Below are 25,922 nucleotides of genomic sequence, written 5' to 3' on the forward strand. Positions count from 1 at the left end.
GTTATAGTCCAACAGGTTTATTTGAAATCACACAAGCTTTCGGAGCGCAGCCGCTTCATCTCATGCAATGAGAGCAGGGCATATGGACACAGTTTAAAGGCAGAGACCAGTCAGGTTCCAGGTTAAAAGTCTGAGACAGATTCTGAACAAAGCCTCATGTCTACAGTTCAGTATCTGACCTGAGATGTCACATTTTGTATATCCCTATCGTTCTGCCTGATTATAATGATAGCACAGTACTGACATTGATTTTATAAACATTTTACACGTCATCTAACACTCTTGATCAGCTGCAGAGATGTATTATCTGGTACTCCACTCACACCAGTTGTATGATCATTTGGCCTGGCTGCTGTTGATTTCTCTGCCTATAAATTCTGTACCTGTGAGCTCTGCTCTCTCACCACTTGACGAAGGGGCTGCGCTTCAAAGGCTTGTCTGATTTCAAATAAACCTGTTGGACTATAAAGTGGTGTCATGTGACTTCTGACTATGTCCACCTCAGTCCAGCACCTGCACTTCCACAATATTTTTAAGGTAGACACTGGTAGATTTTTGTTCAGCAAGAGAATCAGAGGTCATTGGAGGTAGATGAGTATGTGGAATTCAAAGCACAGTCAAATTATCTGTGATCTTCTTGAATGGTGGAGCAGGCTTGAAGAGCCATATGGCCCACTCTTGGTCCCAGTTTGTATGTTTGTAAGGTATGAAGAACAAATCAATCTACACAATCTATGCTATAGAGAATTTTTCAATTTTTCTCTTTGCGTTCCACATAATGGGCTACACTGACACATTCATGGACATAGTGCATAATTGAAAGGTTTTAAAATATTGTAGTTAATAGCTCAGCCATAATTATTATAGTAGGGTCGGAATGACATAGTTAGGCATTCGTTATTTAGAAGTGAAGATTGCACATTTCAGAAGGAAGGGTGTGGGTTGGAATAATGATTTAAGCAGAGGTCAGGTTCCAGTATGAAGTGGGTACAGCTTTTCTATAAGCAGGATTTCAGGATAGCATTGAGATTGGATCCTGGATTAATACTTGGGCTGGGAGCCAGAATGTAAGTGTAGGGTCAAATACAGCATCTGATTAATAGCATAATATTATTGTCTTACTGTGATAATATTATTGTCACTAGAATGGAAAAGGTCATCTAAACAATTGCTAGCAAACCTGATATTTCTGATCTACCTGTTTAAATGTGTCTGATAACCTCTGGAGTAAGTGGGACTTGAACCAAACCTTCTAGGCATTGGTTGGGGCACTATCACTGCATCAAAGAGTTATTGGGAGATCTGTAACATGTTGGTTGAAAACTGTTAATAACTATATACATCATTACTTGAATACCAGTAAAGAGACTGCTATTTGCAGTCACTATAATACTGAAAAGAAGTATTTACTGCTATCCACAATTATGTCTGATTTAGAGTCTTGTGCAGTAGTAGTGTCACTACCCTATTTACTGTCCAGTCTATCTTGCGACAATGGCTACCTGGTTATCAGAATACCTGGACAGTTATATGGTATTGGTCCTGGTAAACTTATTTGATATATTGAATAAAATACTCATTGGGACTTCAATAAGCAGGTGGACTGTGAAAATCAGGTTGGTAGCAGATCTCAAGAAAAGGAATTTGTGAAATGTCTATGAGATGGTTGTTTTTGGAGCAGCTTGTGACAGAGCCTGGTAGGGAACAGACAGTTCTGGATTTGGTGATGTGTAATGAAGCAGATTTGATTAGGGAACTGAAGGCAAAAGAACCAGCAGGGGACAATGATCATTATATGATAGAATTCACCCTGCAGTGTGAGAAGCGCAAGCTGGAATCAGATGTAACAGTATTACAATTGAATAAAGGTATCTACAAAGACATGAGAATTTTGGTTGGGAGGGAAGCCTCACAGGGAAGATGCTGGAGCAGTAATTCGGGAGATACAGCAGAAATTCATCCCCAAAAAAGAAGAAACATTCTAAGGGGAGAATGAAGCAACCATGGCTGACAAGGGAATTCGGGGACAGCATAAAAGCAAAAGAAAAAAACATTCAGTTTGACGAATATTAGTGGAAACTTTTAAAAATGAGTAGAGGATAACTTTTTAAAAAGCCATAAGAGGGCAGAAGATGAAATATGAGAATAAGTTAGTAATACAAAAGAAGATTGCAAGAGTTTTCCTGATATCTAAAAGGTAGGAGAGAGGCATGAGTGAACATTGAACTGCTGGAAAATGAGGCTGGAGAAAAAGTAATGGGGAACAAAGAAGTGGCAGAGGAACTAAATAGGTGCTTTGCATCAGTTTTCACAATGGAAAACCCAACATACTAGAACTTTGAGAGTCGGGGACAGAGTTGGATGTAATGGCCATCACTAAGGAGAAGGTGCTGAGGAAGCTGAAAGTGGACGAGGTGAACTACACCTGAGAATTCTGAAAAAGATAGCTTAATAGATTGTGGAGGCATCTTTCTGGAATCACTTGAGTCAGGGAGGGTAATATAACCTGAGCTACAGACCTTCTCAAAATCGATAACACCTCTCTTTCAGAGGGATGGAGGTGGAAGGCATGAAATTATAAACTGGTTAGCCTGATGTCAATCATTGATAAGATTTAGAGTCCATTCTTAAGGATAAAATTGTGGAGTCCTTGAGGGTACATGGTAAAATAGAGCTGAGTCAGTCTGGCTTCTTTAAAGGGAGATCATTCCTGACAAATCTGTTAGGATTCTTTGAAGAGTAAATGAGCAAGTTAGACAAAGAAGAGCTATTTGACGTGATCTATTTGGATTTCCCGAGGGCATCGAACAAGCAGGTTGCTAAATAAGATAAGAGAGGAGAACATGGTGTTAGGGGCAAGGTACTGGTGTGGATAGAGGATTGGCTCACTGGTAGAAGGCAGTAGGGATAAAGGGGTCTTTTTCAGGATGGCAGCCAGTAACTAGTAGAATTTTGCAGGAGTCTGTGCTGTGACCACAACTATTCACAATAGATGTTAATGATCTGGAGAACGGGACTGAGGCATTTGTTGCTAAGTTTGTAAATCACTCAAAAATAGGTGGAGGCACAGGTGGTGTTGAGGAAGCAGGGAGGATGCAGATGGACATGGGCAGATTGGAGCACGGGCAAGGAAGTGGCAGATGGAGTGAAATGTGAGGTAAGAAGAAACCGGAAAATGTTTTGGTAATCTAAAGCACAAAGAAATTAGGAGTCAGTTCAGGATTCTCTTAAGTTTAACATGCAGATTCATTTGGCACTTAGGAACACAAATGCAATGTTAGCATTTATGTCAAGAGGGCTAGAAAATATGAGTATAGATATATTGCTGAGGCTGTCTCAGGCTCTGGTCAGACCGCATTTGGAATATTGTCATCAGTTTTGGGCCCTGTATCTAAGAACGGATGTGCTAACATTAGAGGAGGTCCAGAGGATGTTTACAAGAATGATCCTGGGGATGAAGGACTTGTCATATGAGGAACAGGAGCAGTTAAGGACTCTAGGTCTGTACTCTAAGGGATTTAGAAGGATGAGGGGGGGATGAATCTGATTGAAACTCTCAAAAAATACTGACTGCCTTGAATAGAATGGATGTGACAAAGATGTTTCCACTATTAAGAGAGACTAGGACCAGAGGACACAGCTCAGAGTGAAGGGATGATCCTTTAGAACTGAGATGAGGAGGAAGTTTTCAGCCAGATGGTGATAATTCTGTAAAACTCATTGCTGCAGAGGGCTTTGGAGGCCAAATCATTCTGTCTGTTTAAGACAGAGATAGATAGGTTCTTGATGGGTAAAGGGATCAAGGGTTACAGGACAAAGGCAGGAGAATGGGGTTGAGAAACATCAGCCGTGATCGAATGGCTGAATAGACACAATAGGCCAAAAGGCGTAATTCTGCCTCTGTGTCTTATGGAATATAGTGGGTTGAAATATTATATCAGGAGGAAAGGAAAATGCACACTGAACTGAGCATTAGTGACAAGTTTCAGAAATAGGAGCCTCATGGAGAATTTCCTGAACAGGTGCTGTTTTCAATGGCTGCAAGCCTTCAACATTCAGTGCAAGTGGGAATAATTAATGGGGCAATGGTGAAGTAGGATTAATGTCACTGGACTAGTAAATGAGCTTTCAAGGCAAATTCCCCCTCTGGCTTTGTGAGTGTATCTACAGTACACGGACTGCAACAGACCAATAAGGCGGCATGGTGGCTCAGTGGTTAGCACTGCTGTCTCACAGTACTAGGGACCCCAGGTTCAATTCCAGCGTCAGGCAACTGTCTGTTTGGAGTTTGCATGTTCTCCCCATGTTTGTGTGGGTTTCCTCCAGGTACTCTGGTTTCCTCCCACAATCCAAAGATGTGCAGGTTAGGTGAATTGGCCAAGCTAAACTGCCCATAATGTTCACGGATGTGTACGTTAGGTGCATTAGTCAAGGGTAAACGTAGAGTAGCAAGATCAAGAAATGGGTTTGTCTGGGATACTTTTCAGAGGGTCAGTGTGGACTTGTTCAGCCGAAGAGCCTGTTTCCATACTGTAGCGATTCTGTGATCTTCACTATCATGTTCTCAAGGGCAAGAAGGGATGGGCAGTAACGACTGGCCCAGGCAGTGATATCCATATCCTATGAGTGAATTTTTTTTAAATGTTCTGAAGATCCTGTTGAATTATCACTAAATTTAATTCATTAATCGAAAATTAAAACAAAACTCATCCTAGTTTTGATGACTGTTGAACTACAATATATTGTAGCAACCCATCTGGTTCACTAATATCCTGTAGTGAACAATATCTGCTTTTCTTACTGGACTGGCAGGTATGCGACTCCATGTTAACCACATTAAGGTTAATTCATAACTTCTGTTCATTCACAGTGTGCGGGCATCACTAGCCAAGCGAACACTTATTGCCCACACCTAATTAGCTGGAGAATGTGGTGGTGAGCTGTCATCTCGAGCTGAAGCAGTCTTTGGGATAGAGATCCTCCCACAATACTATTAGATCCTTTAATGGCTTAGCTGAAAATGTGTTGCTGGAAAAGCGCAGCAGGTCAGGCAGCATCCAAAAAACAGGCGAATCGACATTTCGGGCATCAGCCCTTCTTCAGGAATGAGGAAAGTGTGTCCAGCAGGCTAAGATAAAAGGTAGGGAGGAGGGACTTGGGGGAGGGGCGTTGGGAATGCGATAGGTGGAGGGAGGTCAAGGTGAGGGTGATAGGCCTGAGCGGGGTGGGGGCGGAGAGGTCAGGAAGAAGATTGCAGGTTAGGAAGGCGGTGCTGAGTTCAAGGGGTTTGACTGAGACAAGGTGGGGGGAGGGGAAATGAGGAAACTGGAGAAATCTGAGTTCATCCCTTGTGGTTGGAGGGTTCCCAAGCAGAAGATGAGGTGCTCTTCCTCCAACCGTTGTGTTGCCATGGTCTGGCGATGGAGGAGTCCAAGGACCTGCATGTCCTTGGTGGAGTGGGAGGGGGAGTTGAAGTGTTGGGCTACGGGGTGGTTGGGTTGGTTGGTCCGGGTGTCGCAGAGGTGTTCTCTGAAACATTCCGCAAGTAGGTGGCCTGTCTCCCCAATATAGAGGAGGCCACAGCGGATGCAATAGATGATGTGTGTGGAGGTGCAGGTGAATTTGTGGCGGATATGGAAGTGTCCCTTGGCCTTGGAGGGAGGTAAGGGGGGAGGTGTGGGTGCAAGTTTTGCATTTCTTGCGGTTGCAGGGGAAGGTGCCGGGAGTGGAGATTGGGTTGGTGGGGGGTGTGGATCTGACGAGGGAGTCACGGAGTGAGTGGTCTTTTTGGAACGCTGATAGGGGAGGGGAGGGAAATATATCCCTGGTGGTGGGGTCCGTTTGGAGGTGGCGGAATTGACGGCGGATGATACGCTGGACATGGAGATTGGTGGGATGATAGGTGAGGACCAGTGGGGTTCTGTCCTGGTGGCGGTTGGAGGGGCGGGGCTCAAGGGCGGAGGAGCGGGAAGTGGAAGAGATGCGTGGAGGGCATCGTCGACTACGTCTCGGGGGAAGTTGCGGTCTTTGAAGAAGGAGGCCATCTGGGTGGTACGGTTTTGGAACTGGTCCTCCTGGGAGCAGATGCGGCGGAGGCAAAGGAATTGGGAATATGGGATGGCGTTTTTACAGGGGGCAGGGTGGGAGGAGGTGTTGTCTAGGGGCATCGTCGACTACGTCTGGGGGGAAATTGCGGTCCTTGAATGACAGCATCCGCCATCATTTCCGCCACCTCCATACGGACCCCACCACCAGGAACATATTTCCCTCCCCTTCCCTATCAGCGTTCCAAAAAGACCACTCACTCCATGACTCCCTTGTCAGATCCACACCCCCCACCAACCCAACCTCCACTCCCGGCACCTTCCCCTGCAACCGCAAGAAATGCAAAACTTGCACCCACACCTCCCCCCTTACCTCCCTCCAAGGCCCCAAGGGACACTTCCATATCTGCCACAAATTCACCTGCACCTCCACACACATCATCCGCTGTGGCCTCCTCTATATTGGGGAGACAGGCCGCCTACTTGCGGAATGTTTCAGAGAACACCTCTGGGACACCCGGACCAACCAATCCAACCACCCCATAGCCCAACACTTCAACTCCCCCTCCCACTCCACCAAGGACATGCAGGTCCTTGGACTCCTCCATCGCCAGACCATGGCAACACAACGGTTGGAGGAAGAGCGCCTCATCTTCTGCCTGGGAACCCTCCAACCACAAGGGATGAACTCAGATTTCTCCAGTTTCCTCATTTCCCCTCCCCCCACCTTGTCTCAGTCAAACCCCTTGAACTCAGCACCGCCTTCCTAACCTGCAATCTTCTTCCTGACCTCTCCGCCCCCACCCCGCTCAGGCCTATCACCCTCACCTTGACCTCCCTCCACCTATCGCGTTCCCAATGCCCCTTCCCCAAGTCCCTCCTCCCTACCTTTTATCTTAGCCTGCTGGACACACTTTCCTCATTCCTGAAGAAGGGCTGATGCCCGAAATGTCGATTCTCCTGTTCTTTGGATGCTGCCTGACCTGCTGCACTTTTCCAGCAACACATTTTCAGCTCTGATCTCCAGCATCTGCAGTCCTCACTTTCTCCTTTAATGGCTTAGTCAGATACTCTGTAGAAGGGCAATTGGGGAAGGACAACAAATGTTGGCCTTATCAGCGATGCCTGTATTTCATGTAAGAATAAATATAAGTGAGTTGCATAAAATTTCATTAGCCATTCAAGATGTAATTAAAAACACATTCAAAAATATTGAATTTGCTCATCCTGTTTCAAACCAGTTATTCTGCACAGCTGTCAGTAAGTTCTACAAGGCCTGTGTGTGAAAACTACCTGAGGGAGTTTCTATTTGAATAATAATTAATATCATAGAAGCATTTAGAACTTAATTATTTTCAAACATTTTGGTTTGAGTTCCAAAATTTACATTTTTTGTGTTCGTTGCCTTTTTCTCATCAGAGTCCAATTCAAATTAATTGTGTATGGTTTGATGTAAAGTACAGAAAAATAAACAAAGTTTTTAATTTTCTGCCTTCTAGGAAAGCCAGTAGCTGTCACCCACAACAGAGGCCATGGTCACATGCCTATCCGACCAAACACTAACCAACAGTTTGAAATGCAGTATTACCAAAAGAAGCTAATGAAAGGTAAGATAGGTGAGGAATTATCATTCTTATAATGTATATTCCTGTTCTGTTAATTCAACAAAATGTGTAGCTTTTAATTATTGTACATGTCAAATTTTGTGATTTCTCGTTGCATCTGGTAATAATTGAAGGAATTTTGGGGTTATGTTTAAGGGTTAATTTCTAAGACAACTTACCCAAACAAAAGCACTAGAAGGAATTCACCAGGATATTGCCTGGGTTGGAGTGCTTAAGCTATGAAGAGAGGCTGTGAAAGTTTTCTTTGGCGCAAAGAAGAATGAGGGGGGAACCTGATAGAGGTATCTAAGATTGAGAGGTGTGGATTGGTTGGGTAGAAAGCAGCTGTTCCACTAAGTTGAAGGGTCAGTAATGTGAGGGCATTACTTTTAAAGTGGAAGGAAGGAGGTTTAGAGGGAATTAGAGGAAAATATTTTCCACCCAGAGGGTGCCTGGGAGAGTAGTTGAGACAGATAACCTCAATCTTTTTAAAAAGTACTTAGATGAATTCTTGAAATGTCATAATATTTAAGACAATAGATCTAGTGCTGGAAACTAATATGAGAACAGAATTAACGGAGTGATTGTGCAGACTTGATGGACTGAAGGACATCTTCTGTACTGTATAATACCATACAACCAAGCATTAAAGTTCAACAGAAGTGAGTAATTCATGAACACATCTCTTTATTCATAAACAGCGCTTGCAGAAACCAGGTATTAAATAGTGAGAAATTTGTCTGTTTCATGACAGGTTTGATTTTTATTCTATGTTTCAAATGAAAATAATCAGTTGAGTTGTATAATAGGTGTAAGATCTACTATCACCATTGGCTTCTTGCCAATAAAAGTTGAATGCCATCCTTTTGTGCTGTGAACACCCTGGTACCATGTTGTTTTGCATGGACATTCCTTTGCAGCTGTGCACGCAGAGATTAAAAATAGAAACCCTGACAAGTTTGTAAGCAGAAATGTAAAGTTTTCCTTTGCACACAATAGCTTTCTCACTGCATACCTAATCAACAATATTACGCTCATCCAGATTTAATTTATTTTAAGCTGTTGTCCTATTGAAGAAAAACTGTAGCAAGAAGCTCTTGGAGTTGGCACCTTATTGGCTTTATCAAAAAGTACAGGGATATGTCATAAAATTCCATTCTAGTATCCCAGGCTTAATCTACTTTATCTTTGAGTGATTTTGCATAGAACATGTGTTAATCAGAAAGTGCGCAGAATGAACCTGTTTGAAAATACTACTGGGATGGGTATGGGGGTGATTGCGAAGCCATAATGCCAGTGTGTGTGGTTATTGATTTGCTTAACTTTGGCCCGTAGCTTTTATGGAATTTTAATTATGGGAGAGAGACATGGATATAACTCGAATCAAATGTAAGATTAGCATTGTACATTTCATTATTTTTATAGAAGAGAAAAAAGTGCCTGAGAAGTTAGATGGCAGTACCTGGGAGAATCCAAATCCTACCTGTGTGAATGGTACTAGCATGGATGTGATGGCCTTGTCAATGGCAGAAATTGCATCCTGTAGCTATGAAGCAAGGTAATAAAATACTGGTTTGGAGTTGCCTGTGTTGGACTGGGGTGTACAAAGTTAAAAATCAACAACCACCTGATGAAGGAGCGGCACTCCGAAAGCTAGTGCTTCCAATTAAACCTATTGGACTATAACCTGGTGTTGTGTGATTTTTAACTTAATAAAATACTGGTTTGACTCAAAGATATTTCTTCTAAAAATGTTTACTTTCATGTTTGTGTATTTCATTTTCTGTGGCTTAGGTCTTGAAGTGATAACAATAAAACATTAAGGTAAAAACAATGACTGCAGATGCTGAAAACCAAATACTGGATTAGTGGTGCTGGAAGAGCACAGCAGTTCAGGCAGCATCCAACGAGCAGCAAAATCGACGTTTCGGGCAAAAGCCCTTCATCAGGAATAAATGTTTTATTCCTGATCAAGGGCTTTTGCCCGAAACGTCGATTTCGCTACTCGTTGGATGCTGCCTGAACTGCTGTGCTCTTCCAGCACCACTAATCCAGTACAATAAAACATTACACTACTGAAACTGTTAACTTTGAGAGTCTGTTCATGTGCAGAATGACTTAAATTCAGATTTTGTTGGTGATTCTACATTGTTCCAAATGGTGCACTGTAGAAGTCCCCATGGACTGCTACCTCTATTGCAGCTACAATCTGATGAACCATCAATTTCTCTGCATTGTTAACCTTACTGTAAAAACTCTTGAACATGTGACATTTTTGACTGGGGTGTAATTGTATTTTTAAATGGTATTTTAATTTCATAGATTCATTGACCACTCTCATAGCCCTGAAAAGGTGTAAAGGTACCATCTCGTAATTTTAAATCTGAACCTAAGTGAACAGAAATTTGGTGTTCCACTTGGATGTTGTAAAGATCAAAAGTATCTGGAAGTGTAGACTATCAGTTGGACTTAAAAAATTGGAAAAAATGGAACAGATTCTTCCTTTAAAAATTTGCATTTAATTTTATGAAAGATCTTGCTCATTACAAGTATGTATGTCATTGATTTTATTGTTCTTCTACTGCAGACGGATTGGAATTAAGAATGGCATGTTTTTTGGACAAGCAAAGCAACTGTGCCCTGAACTTCAGGCTGTCAGCTATAACTTCAAAGCCTACAAAGAAGTGGCATCAGTTTTGTATGAAACATTGGCAAGGTATTGTTGTTTATTCTTGCATATTAAATTAATGAAAATTACTATTCTAACAGTGAATTAAACATTGCACTAAATAAATCACGATTAGTCAGAGCATGAATGAATACATTTGCTCATTTTCTGCTTCCCTGTGACTAAATTATATTTGTTTTCATTTCTATAAAGGTTGTTATCTCTAATCCAGAAGGTCAATTTTACATATTGCACACCTGCTTACCAATACGTCTGCTGTGCATAATTGAATGTTTTTTAGTTGTATACCAAATCATAGTGCCCTAATTACTTCTAGGTAGAAGTTCTATTTTTTATGTATGTTTGTTTAAGTGATGTAGATGTTGCTGGTTCAACCAACACTTATTACCTGTTCCTTGAGAGCGTGGTGATGAGGTTGCATTCTTGAACTGCTGTACTCCATGGAGAGTAGATACACAGTACTGTTTGAAACAGGGTTCCACTATTTGAATTCAGCAACAGTGTGGAGTAACACTGATTTACTTCTAAGTCTGAATGGTATGTGGCTTGGAGGGGGACCTGCATATCATGGTACTATTTGTGGAGCACCTTGCCCTTCTAGGTAGTAGAGGTCATGAGTTTCAAGGACACAGTCAGAGTAGCCACGATGAATTTCTGCAGTGCATCTTGTAAGTACACCCTGCTGTCACTGTGTATCAGTAGTGGAGGGAGTGAATTTTTCAGATTATGGCCAACTGTGTGGGTTGCTTTGTCCTGGTTGGTGTTGAAGGTTTTGAGTGTTGTTGAAGTGGAATGCATCCAAGAAAAGGAAAGTATTCCATTACACTTCTAGCTTGTGCTTTGTAGGTAATTGGTAGGTTTCAAGGAATCAGAATTACTACAGAATTCTCAGTCTCCAACTTGTTGTAGCCAGAGTATTTATGTGGCTCTTCTAGTTCAGATATTTGTTAATGATAATCCCCAGATGTTAATAGTAAGGCATTTGGCACTGTTAATGTTGTTGAATGTCAAAGAGCAATGGTTAGTTTTTCCTTATTGGCAGTGGTCATTGACTGGTACTTGTGTGGTGCAAAGACTACTGACTTCTTTTCAGCCCAAGCCTGGATGTTGTTTAATTCTTACTGCATATAGACCCAAACTGCGTAAGTATTTGAGGAGTCATGATTGATGCTGAACATTGTGCAATTGTCTGCAAAAGTCTCCACTTCTGACGTTATGATGGGGAAAGATCAGTGGATGGTTGAGTTTAGAATGCCATTGTGAGGAATTCTTGCAGTGATGTCCCAAACAGAGAATCAGAACCATCCTCCTTTGTTCTAAGGTATGACTCCATCTAGTCTTCCCCATATTACCGCTGGTTTCAGTTACCCTTAATGTCATACTCAGTCAAATGAGTCTTAATATCAAAAAAATTCGCATCGCCTCTGGAAATCAACTTATTTAACCATTCAACAAGGTCAAGAGCTGAATAGCCTGAGCAAAACCAAACTGAGCATCTGTGAACAGGTTATTGTGAAAAAGTGCTGATTGGCAATACTTTCAGTGACCTCTCCTTCATTTTGATCAAGTACATTGATGGGGCAGTAATTGACTGGGTTGAATTTGAACTTTTTTTTAACGAACAGGGCATATCTAGACTTTCTTCGAAACTTTTCAGGTAAATCACAGTATTGTCACTATACTGGAACATTTTGGCTAGTTCTCGAGCACAAGTCTTCAGTACTATGGCTGACATTTTGTCAGGATTTTGCAGTATACATTATGTTCATCCACTTCTTGCTATCATGTGAGTGAATGCATTTTGCTGAAGACTAGTTTCCGTGCTGCTGATCATCTCAGGAGGAGACCAAGATGAATCATCATCTCAGTACTTCTGGCTGAATGTGTTTGCAGTGCTTCAGTATTGTCTTTTTTTCTTGTTGATATACTCAGCTCCCCTATTATTGAAGATGAGAATATTTATGGATCGAGCTCCTCCAATGAGTTTAATTGCCCTCCAGCATTGATAGCTGAAATTGACAGGACTGCAGAGCTTAGATCTGAATGTGTTGGTTAAGGAAGTGCTTAGCTCTGTCTGTCTTATCCTACTTTTGCTGATTGACATGAAAGTAGACCTGTGGTGTATCTTCACCCGTTTGGCATCTCACTTTTGGGTGTGTCTAGTGCTGGTCCTGGTGTCTACTACTGTACTCTTTGTTGAACCAGTGCTGATCAGATATGGCTGATAAATTTTGCTGATGCCACAAAAATAGTTAGCAAAGTAAGTTGTGAAGAGGACGTAAAGAGACTGCAAAGAGTTATAGTATAATATAGGAGAATGTGAAATTGTTCATTTTTGTCAAGATAATTTAAAACAAAAATTATCTGAATAGCAAGAGATTGCAGAGCTCTGAGGTGCAGAGATCTGGTTGTTCAATTCAACGACTCTCAAAAGGTTAGCAAACAGATGCACCAAATATGAGGAAGGCTAATAGAATGTTGTTGTTTTGTTGCAAGGAGAATTGAATACAAATGTGGAGAGGTTATTTGCTTGAACAAAACAAGGCATGGATGAGTCCCCTTCTGGAGAAATGTGCATAGTATTTGTCTCCTTATTTAAGAAGGGGTGTAAGTGCATTGGAAGCAGTTCAGAGAAAGTTTACCTGGAATTGACAGGGTGTTTTATGAGGATTGGTTAGAAAGGTTAGGCTTGTATCCACTGATGTTTAGAAGATAAAGACACTGATTTAAAAGTATAAGATCATTTTTGTCACTTACATAAATGATTTGGATGCGAGCATAAGAGGTACAGTTAGTAAGTTTGCAGATGACACCAAAATTGGAGGTGTAGTGGACAGCAGGATCTTGACCAGATGGGACAATGGACAGAGAAGTGGCAGATGGAGTTTAATTCAGATAAATGCAAGGTGCTGCATTTTGGGAAAGTAGGACTTCTACGCTTAATGGTAAGGTCCTAGGGAATGTTGCTGAACAAAGAGACCTTGGAGTGCAGGTTCATAGTCATTGAAAGTAGAGTCGCAGGTAGATAGGATAGTGAAGAAGGCGTTTGGTGTGCTTTCCTTTATTGGTCAGAGTATTGAGTACAGGACTTGGAAGGTCATGTTGCGGCTGTACAGGACATTGATTAGGCCACTGTTGGAATATTGCTTGCAATTCTGGTCTCCTTCCTATTGGAAAGATGTTGTGAAACTTGAAAGGGTTCAGAACAGATTTACAAGGATGTTGCCAGGGTTGGAGAATTTGAGCTATAGAGAGAGGCTGAACAGGCTGGGGCTGTTTTCCCTGGAGCGTCAGAGGCTGAGGGGTGACCTTGTAGAGGTTTACAAAATTATGAGGGTTATGGATAGGGTAAATAGTCAAAGTCTTTTCCCTGGGGTCGGGGAGTCCAGAACGAGAGGGCATAGGTTTAGGGTGAGAGGGGAAAGATATAAAACAGACCTACAAGGCAACTTTTTCACACAGAGGGTGGTACCTGTATGGAATGAGCTGCCAGAGGAAGTGGTGGAAGCTGGTACAATTGCAACATTTAAGAGGCATTTGGATGGGTATGTGAATAGGAAGGGTTTGGAGGGATATGGGCTGGGTGCTAGCAGGTGGGACTAGATTGGGTTGGGATATCTGGTTGGACTGAAGGGTCTGTTTCCATGCTGTACATTTCTATGACTCTATGACTCTATCCTGAAGGCAGTGGATGTGGAAAGGATGTTGCATTTTGTAGGCGATTCATAAACTAGTGAAAACTATTTAAAAGTGAGAGGCTGTCGGTTGATAACCGATGAGCATTCTTTTATCATAGAGTAACTATGGAATACATTTAATTAAAAGATGGCAAAGACTCCGGTCACCACGCTACCAGAAGGATATGGATGCTTTGGAAACGGTACAGAAAAGGTTTACCAGGATGTTGCCTGGTATGAGGTGGGGGGGGGGTGTTAGCTGTGAAGAAAGGTTGAATAGACAGGGTTTGTTTTCACTGGAATGTAGGAGGTTGAGGGGTGACCTAAGTTTTGTAAGATTGTGATTGACCTGGATAGAGTGCAAAGTATGGTGCTTTTTCCTGGGGTGCAGGGGTCAATAAATAGGGAACACAGGTTTAAGATGTGTGTGTGTGTGTGCGTGTGCGTGTGTGTGTGTTGAGTTGTGGGGGGAGTTTAAAAGAGATGTATGATGCAAGTTTACGACGCAAAGAGTGGTGAGTGCCTGGGACGCGTTGGTGGAAACAGAAACAGTAGCAGCATTCAAGAAGCACCTGGACAAATGCATGAATAGGAAGGGAATGAGGGATGCTGATCTTATAAGTGAAGACAGTTTTAGTCTAGAAGGGCAAAATGTGTCAGCGCAGCCTTGGAGGGCAGAAGGGCCTGTTTCTATGCTATATTCTTTTTTTGTTTTTGTTCTTTGTTCTTGTTCAAAGTCTTCAAATATTTGTAAAGCAGTGGATGATAGATTATTTGTAAGTAAAGGGGTGGGAGGGATTGGTCGAGGCAACTTCCATTGCAACTTTTAAGAAAAAAAGTAGTTAAATATTGAAACAAATGATGCAAGTTTTGGAGGAAGAGAATGACAGTGAGGCTGATTTTGAATTTGTCTCCTGCAGAACTGACCCATTCCTCCTACATTGTTTGTGTTTTGGTGTGTTCTGTAACCTTTTAAGAAATATTAGCTTAAAAACTGCTTTAAGTTGAGATGAAAATATCTGTAGTTACAGCCTAGAAAATGATAATCTCTTTGGGGAGGCAATGACATAGCAGGTATTGTTACTGGACCAGAATTAGTATAGCAGTGGCACCTGATAAACCTCCCTTTCACTTCATGAATGAAGCTCCAGGTAGTATGTTTGATTCATATGTAGCTGGTACATGTGCAGGTGTGAGATTGACTGACGTAGCATGGTAACATACAGCAAGCCCTTCATCTATTTGACTGATGATCGCTGATAACCATGAGAAGCTGTCTAGCTTAGTTAAACTGCAAGACAAGACAAATGGCCTGTGTGCCTTTAAGTTTTAACTGATGCAGCAAGGTACTAAAAGGCAAGCAGAGATGCTGTGAATATCGAAGAATGCACAAATTGAATAAGTGCTAAGAGAGTGAGCGAGGATCCTTGTTATGTTCCCTGGTCAAATCTATGAGAAAACTGTACCTTTGCTCAAAATGTCCTGGCAGCAGCTTTGTAATGAAAGGTGCCAATGTGCTCAAGCACAGTGTTGAAATGCAAAACTACTGTATGTTTGTTGGAGATGTGCCATTTCGCAATGAGATTGATACATGCCAGATGCCAAGTCCTTGGATGGGGATTTGGTGAGTTCAGTTGCAAACAATGTGTGTGTCCTGAAATGCTGGGGACTGAACCAGGATGGAGGTTCACAAAAGCAAGGAATGAACTGGAATCCCCAGGTAACCACTCTGACACTCATGCTGCCACCTAGTTTCTATCCAACACTTGGAAGAATGGGAAACTGCATATGTGAGGTGATGTTAACTAATAATATAATGATGAAAAGTGCAAATTGTCTGCTGACTGGTGAGAATCTCATCTCACCACTCAAAAAATGATGTTTTTGCTGTCTGTCTAGATGCTGTTCACTTGGAATATTCTATCCAATGTTACATCGCAATTGGATCCCATCGGCCTCTCTCTATTTGTGCTGTTAGTTGTCCATCTTATGAATAATGTGTGCATTAATATAAACAGTCTCTAGTTTTTTTTATTGCTATTCTTTCCAGGTCCACCCTTGCTGATGTACTATTTTGGTTACCCTTTCTGTTGAATCCAGTTTGTGTGTGCCTTTATCCAGATGGCCAACCTGTATTATTGACTTAGGATATCTCTTTAGATTAATCAAGTTTTCTTCATTTGGCCCTTGTTCTCCTGTCCCAGTTGTTAAGCTGAACCCACAGCCCTAGTTACACAATTAGAGAGGATGCTGTTTTGTCCCAGTTTTAAGTGGAGCCCATTCCAATGAAACAACTGTGTTTGTTTAGTACTGTTACCAGATTACCATGAGTAGGAACATGGTATTTTAATATTCTTTCCATTTCTCTCTTTGAGCCATGCTCGTTAATTTTCTAATCAACATTGTCCGATGCCAATTAGCACTTGACTCAACTTGTACATCTTTTGATTGCGAACTTTCCAGTGACTTGAAAAACATTAACAATCATCTTTGGGAATTATGATCCTTCTCCCTAACTTTACAATATAGTGAGTATTAGTATTTTTATTAGCCACCTTAATTTATGTTGAGCTCTCCATAGGTTTACAAACATATATTTCTTTGTGGGGTGCATTTTTTGTGGTGAAAACTTTGCTACCTTGGGTCACTTTTCCACAGTAAGCTCAGAAATTTTCTATTCATGGAAACCAGAAATGCTTTGTAGTTTGTCCTGTCCTTAGAACACCATGGAACACTTAGGAGTATAATCAAATATGATTCTCAAATCTTTTCCACAAGCTTAGGATATTTTTAGATTTCTGTAATGTCCCATTTGCGAACCTGTGTTTGGTATGAGTGGAATAAGACATAACAGAATTTCAGCTCAGTTAAGGCAGCAAGCTTCACTGTAATGAAAACAAAAATCACGAGTAAAAGCAATTAACTGTATAACTAATTTGTATACAAGTAAAATATTGGTGATTTGGAAAAATTGTGGAATTGTTATGACATGAGTGACAGCCACAGAAACAAAGGCTGAGCAACTTGTTCAGACTGAGGAAGGGAAAAGCTTTGAGAACCCAACTTAATAAGTTAAATCTTCCAGAAGTTGATCATTCATTAATATTTGGAAGTTGTTCTCTTTCGGGTGAATAGTTTTTTCAAAGATTATTGTTTATAAAGTAGAAAATTGGACAGATTTATAAATTGTAATTTTAATTCTATTTCAAGTTTGATGATGGAGGAATTTCAATCCTAACAAAAGTAGCACTGGGACAGTTTTTCAACATAAATCTTTAGCCTGTGTAATTTTCAAATTTTTAATCATTGTCTTCATTCTTTATTCATTGTTGTTTTTGTCCCCATTCTTAGTAAATCATTTGAAATAATTTCACTGCCTTTTCAGACCACCCACCAATGTTTGTTTACATGTCCTCTTAAACCATTCAGATTTGTTTAAGTGCGTTACTCCAATGTATTTAGTTTTTGGTTTACAGTTATTTCTGTCCCTTGGGATAAATTAGGAGCGTGAGTCAATTTATAGTTTTCAAATTCATAATCTGACATTGCACTCCATATGGGTGATCACATCACAAGTAAATGTTATTTACTTTTTATTTAACAAAGGAATTAACTAGAAAATTGTGTTTCAAAATTTGTGGAAAAAAATTAAATGAAAAACAAATCCTGAAAACAAGTAAATTAGAAAATGTGCAGCAAAAACAGGAAATACGTAAGATTTGGCATCTTGGTGCATGCTAAAAATTTATTTTCTGTCCTGACTGACAGTTCTGAGTAATAGATTTTTTTTCTAGTCTAAACTAACTTATTGTATGAATGCAGATCTTTTTGAACTGAACTTTCTTTGAAATTCTAATTGGATTTCAAATGTGGTTGGAATACTTATAAAGTTCTCCACGGTCTGTGGAATAAAATTTATATACTTTTTAGATGGAAAGAATTGATAAGTGTAGAAGTCTTTGTCAAATTCATTTTTGAACTTTGGTTAGGTTTCATTTGCAATACTGTGTACAGTCTGGTTATTATAATAAAAAGTCAGTCATATATATATATATATATATATATATAAAGTTACCAGAGAGTGTGCAAGGAAACATTATGAAAACGGTAAATCCAGGGTCAAAACTGTCATCAAAAGACAAGCAGACTGGTTCTCTTTACATCTTGAAAGCTGAAGGATAGATAACTAGATGTCTCTCATTTGTTGATACCATAGGCACAGCTATTAATTCCATCTACCAAATAAGACAGTCACCAAGAATTAAAATGGGATATTCAGAAGAAACTTATTTCACTACATACTGGTTGAAATGTGGAATTTCCTACTGTAGGAAGTAGATGAAAGGAAAAATATAGAAAAATTTGAGGGCTATCTAGATTGCTATATGAGTGAGAAGGGCATCGAAATTTATGTTAATTACATTTTGACGAGAATGGACAAGAGGAAGCATGAGTAGAACACAAAACTCTAGCATGAACTGGTGGACCCTGTACTACCTGTTTCTTTGCAATTTTAGGAGGCATTAGCACGGTACAGACATTAATAAATCATTATACACTATTAGTACTTGCAAAGAAATGCAATTATAAAATCCAAATTCATTCAAAATTTGATAAAATTAATGTAATCAATATATTATCTTTTTCATTGACTTCAAGTACAGGTTTAAAAAGGTCATTAGGGTTTTACCTATTGATTACATGTTCTGCATGGTTGAGAGTATGGTGCTGGAAAAACAGAGCAGGCCAGATGGCATCCAAGGAGCAGGAGAATGACATTTCGGACACAAGCCCTTCATCAGGATGGGCTTCCTGATGAAGGGCTTATGTCCGAAACATCAATTTTTCTGCTCCTCGGATGCTGCCTGACCTGCTGTGCTATTCCAGCACTACGCTCTCTACTCCTATCTTCAGCGTCTGCAGTCCTCACTTTCTCCAATGTTCTTATGGTTGTTTGTGTTATGACCACATGATGTATAGTTAGGTGAGATAGATGCAAGAGGAAAAAGAGTTGAACAACATTTTGAACAGAGGCTTTATGATAAAGTCATTAATTTTACTGATTCTTGTCTTAAGTGTTTTTATATTGACGATGTTGTGAGAAATCAGTGGTCGGGAATTAAACATATATTGCCTTTTAATCGCCAATTGCTAGCATCAAAACAAGAGCAATTGGAACCCAACATGGTACAGGTTAAATGCAACTTGTTCACGCTATGTGATCTTTCCGAGCAAAGAATGCCAGTTTAGTGTGAAGATATAGTGGTTTTGCTCTGTGGACCTTCAATCATTAATGCCTTAGTAAAGACTATCCAAACTAATTTTACTTAAAGCTTCTATCTGTTCGAGAAAATAAATTTACATCTGTTGCATTTGTTTAGTTTTTTTTCCCCACTGTTCCAAAGCTTGACTCACTTCCTTTGTCTCCTCTGCATTTAGCTATACTTGTGACATTGAAGCTGTCAGCTGTGATGAAGCTCTTGTAGATGTAACCACAATTTGTGCTGAAACTGGATTGACACCTGATGAGGTAGCAACTGTGATTCGCTCTGAGATCAAAGAGAAAACAAAATGCACTGCATCCGTTGGAATGGGTATGTAGCTAAGCAATACGAATTGTGCCTTTAATTTGCGTGTGAAGTTGAATATGTTCAGAGCATTTCAATTTAAGAATAGTAAGATATTAAAATGAGTTAAAATAGTAAAATTATACATTTCTAAGAGGTAATGCACTAAAGGTTTTCTAGATAAGAGGTGCTCAATACGGTGAGATCAACTGGAATGAGCCACATTACTTTTGACATTACAACATTAAGACATCATCTGATTTGAAATGTATGGAATTTTTAAAGAGCAACAGAAACTGAGGCTTCCTCTCCTGGTGAAGGAATCTACAAATAGACGTTATAGTCTCAGGATAAAGGTCTGGATATTTAGGACTGAGATGAAAAACTTCGTTGCTCAGCCAGGTATGAATCTTGAGCCTTGTGTATCTCAGAGAGCTCTGGTTGCTTAGTCAATAAGTATATTCAAGACTGAGGCTACTAAATTTTCGGCACTAAGACAAGAACGTCTGTCAAGAAAGAACAGTTGAATTTCTTTTGTTCATGGGAAGTGGGCATCAGTGGCAAGGTTGGCATTTCTTGGCTATTCCTTATTGTCCTTGAGAAGGTGGAGATGAGTCACCTTCTTGAACTACTGCATTGATGTAGTAAATTGATGTTGAAGGAACAGAGATATACAATATAGACATGGAAAACTGTGACTTTGAGTTGATTGATGACTTTTTTTGTGCCAATCGCCCTTGTTCTTAGGTGAGAAAGGTCAAATGGTTGGATGGTTTGTCAAGAAAGCCTTGACAGGTTGAAGCAGTGCATCCTGAGAATGATCTACACAGAAGCTAAGGTATATCAATGATTGAAGAAGTTAATGTTTAAGGTGATAAATGGAGTGTCAGTCAAGCAGGCTGAATAGTGTGGAGCTTCTTCAGTATTGGTGGAGGTGCACTCATCCAGTCATGTAGAGGGTATTTCACCACGCTTCTAATTGTGGAAAACCTTTGGGTAATTTTTGAGCTGCTCTTGTAGTGACAATGTTTATGTTGCTAGTCCAGTTAAACTTATGGTTTATGATAGCCCCTTGAATGTTGATGGTGGAGGATTGAGTGATTTGGATGTGAATATAGGAGGTATGGTTAGTAAGTTTGCAGATGAAACCAAAATTGGTGTAGTGGAGAGCCAAGAAGGTTACTTCAGAATACAATGGGACCTTGATCAGATGGTCCTCTGGAGCAAGGAGTGGCAGATTAAATTTAATTTAGATAAATATGAGGTGTTGCATTTTGGCAGGGCAAATCAGGACAGACTTATGCATTTAATGGTAAGGTCCTGAGGAACATTGCCAAACAATTGCATCTTGAAGTGCAGGTTCATAGTTCCTTGAAAATGGAGTTGTAAGTAGAGATGATAATGAAGAAGGCGTTTGGTATGCTTGTATTTATTGGTCAGTGCATTGAGTATAGGAGTTGGGAGGTCATGTTGTGGCTGTACAGATCATTGGTTAGGCCACTTTGGAATACTGTATTCAATTCTAGTCTCCCTGATCTAGGAAGGATGTTGTGAAACTTGAAAGGATTCAGCAAAGATTTACAAAGATGTTGCCAGGATTGGAGAGTTTGAACTGTAGGGAGAGGCTGAATAGGCTGTATTCCCTGGAGTGTTGGAGGCTGATGAGTGATCTCATACAAATTTGTAAAATTCTGAGGGAGATGGATAGGGTGAATAGCCATGGCCTTTTTCCCAGGGTAGGGGAGTCCAGAGCTAGAGGGCACAGGTTTAAGGTGAGAGGGGAAAGATTTAAAAGGGACCTAAGGGGCAACTTTTTTGTGTAGAGGGTTGTAATGAGCTGCTAGAGGATGTGGTGGAGTCTGGTACAAGTACAACATTTAAAAGGCATCTGAATGAGAATATAAATGGAAAGGCTTTAGCGGGACATGGGAGAAATGCTGACAAATAGGACTAGATTTATTTAGGATATCTGGATGTAAGTTTGCTTGCTGAGCTGGAAGGTTTGTTTTCAGACATTTCAGTACCATCATACTAGGTAACATCATCGGTGAGCCTCCGGTGAAGCACTGGTGTCATGGCCCACTTTCTGTTTATGTGTTTAGGTTTCCTTGGGTTGGTGGTTCCTGTTCTTTTTCTCAGAGGATGGTAAATGGAATCCAACTCTGTGTTTGTTGATAGAGTTCCATTGGAATGCCATGCTTGTCGGAATTGTCGTGCATGTTTCTGTTTGACTTGTCCTAGGATGGATGTGTTGTCTCATTCGGAGTAGTGTCCTTCATCATCTGTGTGTAAGGATACTAGTGATAGTAGGTCATGTCTTTTTGTGGCTAGTTGATGTTCATGAATCCTGGTGGCTAGTTTTCTGCCTATTTGTATAATGTAGTGTTTGTTACCGTTCTTGAAACGTATTTTGTAAATGACGCTCGTTTTGCTTGTTGTCTGTATAGGATACTTTAAGTTCATTAGCTGCTGTTTTAGTGTATTGGTGTGTTTGTGGGCTACCATGATGGCAAGAGGTCTGAATAGTGGATATCTGGTCAGCATGGATAAGTTAGGCCAAAGGGAGTGTTTCCACACTGTCCATTTCTATGAGTCAATGACTGACTGACGGTAACACCGTTGAATGGCAATGGGAAATGGTTAGACTCTTTCTTGTTGGAGATCGTCATTAGATTGAGCCTGACTGTTATGTAGGTCTTGCTTTATGTGGAAGTGGAATGCTTCATTATCTGAGCAATTGAAAACAGAGGTGAAACCTATACAATCGATAGTGAGTTTCCCCACTTCTCTTATAAAGGAGGAAAGATTATTGATGAAGTAGCTAAAGATGGTTACCAAGGCCACAGTGCTGAAGGGTTTTGGTCAAACAGACTTTGTCAAGGGGGAGATCATGTTTAATGATTTTTAAGGAAGTGTCTAGGCGTATGGATAAGCATAGTGCAGCTGATGTCGTCTGGATTGACTTCAGTAAGGCTTTTGACAAGGTCTCACATGGGAGGCTGCTTAAAAAGCTAAGAATTCATTGAATCCAGGATAATTTAGATCTAAAATTGGCTTAGCTGCAAGAAGTAGTGTGTGATGGTCAATGTTTTTATGACTGGGAACTTGTGTCCAATGGTGTATCTCACCGTTTGCTTCTGATTACCATGCCGTTTGTTATGTACATGAATGATCCAGATGTGAGTGTAGGATGTGTGATCAGTAGATTTGGAAATGGCATGAAAATTGGTGGTGTGTTGAATAATGAGGAGAAGCCTTAGGCTACAGGGTGATATTGACAGGCTTCTCAGGTGGGCTGAACAGTGGCAAATGGAATTTAACCCTGAAAATTGAGAGATGCATTCGGGGAGGAGTAACAAAGCAAGGGCGTACAGAATGAATGGTAGGACCAGGGGAATCTTGGCTTGCTTGTCCATAGATCCTTGAAGGCAACAAGACAGATTGATAAAGTGTTCTGACTTTTTATTAGTCAATGCACTGAGTACAAAAGTGAGGAGGGTATAATGGAGCTGTAGGCACAGCTAGAGTCCTGTGTGCAGTTCTGGTCACCACATTATAGGAAGAATGAGATCCCACTGGAGATGGTGGAGAGGAGATTTATCAAAATGTTACCTGTGCTGGAGAGGTATAGCAATGAAGAGAGACTAGATAGGCTGGGGATGTTTACCTTTGACCAGAGGAGGTTGAGGGGGAATCAGATAGGGAGAAATTTTTCCCATTAAAAATTAATAAGAATTCAAAGATAAGGTGCACAAGGTTTCAAGGGACATTAAGGAAATTTTTTTCACCCAAAGATTTATGTGTATAAGGACCTCAATGTATAAAATGTGGTATTTAAAAGAACATTTAAAACCCACAGCATATAAGGTTACAAGCCAACTGCTGGAAAATAGAATTGGAATACATAGATGCTTGATGAGCCATGTGAACACTTGTGGCCCATAGGCCCTTTTCAATGCTGTAAAATCTGATTCTGTGACTGCTGCAGCAGTGTTCTGGGATCAATATTGTTGGCTTCCATCAGCTACAATCACCTTCCTTTGTGTTAGATATGACTCAAGCCAGTGAAGAGTTTTCCTTCTGATTCCCAGTGATTTCACTTTTACTAGGGCTCCTTGATGCCACACTCAATCAGATGCTCCCTTGATGTCAAGGGCAGTCACTCTCACTTCACCTCTGGAATACAGCAACTTAGTCCATGTTTGAACCCAAGGCTTCAAGATTGAGAGCTGAGTGTTCTTCAGAACCTAATCTCAGCCTCGGTGAACAGGTTGTTGGTGAGTAAGTTGCCCTTGATGGCATTGTCAACAACATTTTCCATCAGTTGCTGCTGATGAGTGTGAACTGATGGGGCACTAATCAGATGGATTAAATTTGGCCAGCTTTTTGTGGATGATACATCTGGGCAATTTTCTACTTGTCTGACTAAGTACCAGTGTTTTTGCTGTGCTGGAACAACTTGATTAGAGACCATTGCACATTCTGGAACATGTCTTCACCATAGCCAGGATCTCATGTGCTTAGCAATCTCTTGATGTCACGTGATACAAATCCAGTTGGGTGAAGATTGGTGATGTCTGGAAGAGACCAAGATGGATCATTCACTTGGCTGTTCTAGCTGAAAATAGTAGCAGATTCTTCACTCATGTTTTTTTCACTGACATGCTGCGTTCCACTGTTATTGAGGATGTGGTGGAAGTGATTCTGCTGCTGCTGATTGGTGCCTGATGAGTTCCCAGTTTTGAACTACCAGATGTGTTCTGTACCGGTTACATTTAGAATAGTTATTATGCTACACAACACGATAGAAGGTGCCATTAATGTGGAGGTAAAACTTGGTCTTCTCTGCTAGCTTATGCTGTCATGAATATATGTTTCTATGGGAGTTAGGTTGGTGAAGATGAACTAAACTAGCTTCTTTCTTGTGGTGTTCTCTACCTGTTGTAGGCCAGGTCTGGCTGTCATGATGTTCAGGACATGGCCAGCACCACCACGTGGTGCTACAGAGTTACTCCTGGTGATGGACATTGAAGTCGCTCACTATAGTATACTCTCCTCAGTGCATCTTTCAAGTGGTGTTCAAGTTGGAGTGGTACTGAAGAATGGTTGTATATGTTAATCAGCATAACAGATGAATTAGGAGCAGGTTTAGTACACTCAAGCCTCTTGAGCCTGTTCTGCCATACAATAAGATTATGACTGATCTGATTATTTCACATTTCGAGGTACCACAAACAACCTTCCATCCCCTTGTTAATCAAGATTCTGTATTCCTCTGCCTTGAAAATATTCAAAGACTCTGTTTCCACCACCTTTCTAGGAAGATAGTTCCAAAGACTTTCTGCTCTGAGAGAAAAATGTCTCCTCAATATTCCCTGTAATTGTGTTTGTTGCTGTGTGGACCTCAGAGGTCAGTGACTTCTAGTTTCTGAAAGCCCCACAAGGGGCTCTGTGTCTACATTGTCAATCCCTTTTAGCATCTTTTATACCTCAATCAGATTTTTTTCCATTCTTCAAAATGCTGGAAACATAAGCCTAAATTGTTCAATCTCTTCTCATAAGATATGCCTTTCATCTCTGGAGTTAATCTAATGAACTTTCTCCAATGGAATTACATTCTTCCTGATGTGAAGGGACTAAAACTGTATGTCCTATACAGTTGAAGCAACATTTCCCTGCTTTTATACTCCATTCCTTTAGGAATATATGCCGAAATTCTTTTTGCCCTTATTACCTAGGGCACCTGGATACTAGTTTACTGTGATTCATGTGCACTGACACCCAATGCACCATTCTCTGCACTGAAGCATTTTGAATTTTCTTTCCATTTAGACAATAAGTTGCTTTTACATTCTTCCGACCAAAATAGATCACTTCTCATTTATCCAAATTTTCTGCTTTGTTATTTAGCCAATCCTCTGTTCAAGCTAATATATTGCCCCTAATTCTGTGTGATCGTACCTTGTGTACCTTTTGTGCTGCACCTTATGAATGCCTTCTCGAAGTCAAGATAAAATAGATCTACAGGACCTGCATCATCCACTTTGCTTGTTCCATCTTTGGAGAACTCTAGCAAATTAGTCAAACATGATTTGTCCTCAATAAAACCATGCTGGCTGACAGATTGCATTTGGGCTTTCCAAATGTCCTCTTGCAACTCACTTAATAATAAATTCCAACTATCTGCTAACAATAGATTAAACAGGTCTATAGCTTCCTACTTTCCGCCTCCCTCTTTCGAATAAGGGTGTTACATTAATGTTTTTCCAATCCACTAGAACTTTTCCAGAATCCAGGGAATTTTGGAATATTATAACCAGTGCTGTCTCTGGTGCTACTTC

The 25,922-nt window shown here is 40.6% G+C and overlaps 1 protein-coding gene across 2 annotated transcripts in view; it reads left to right on the top strand.

The window, feature by feature from the left end:
* Positions 1-25,922, top strand: part of rev1 (REV1 DNA directed polymerase) — a 133,979-nt gene that overhangs the window by 43,307 nt on the left and 64,750 nt on the right. Inside the window, exons 8-11 of one of the 2 annotated variants that reach the window (XM_072577643.1) lie at positions 7,544-7,660; positions 9,074-9,206; positions 10,236-10,364; positions 19,454-19,608. In XM_072577643.1, the coding sequence (XP_072433744.1) occupies positions 7,544-7,660; positions 9,074-9,206; positions 10,236-10,364; positions 19,454-19,608 (534 nt within the window). The remainder of the gene's footprint in view (positions 1-7,543; positions 7,661-9,073; positions 9,207-10,235; positions 10,365-19,453; positions 19,609-25,922) is intronic. The other variant, XM_072577644.1, reaches the window with a different exon arrangement.

Source organism: Chiloscyllium punctatum, chromosome 9 (genome assembly GCF_047496795.1).
Source record: "Chiloscyllium punctatum isolate Juve2018m chromosome 9, sChiPun1.3, whole genome shotgun sequence".
Lineage (NCBI taxonomy): Eukaryota > Metazoa > Chordata > Chondrichthyes > Orectolobiformes > Hemiscylliidae > Chiloscyllium > Chiloscyllium punctatum.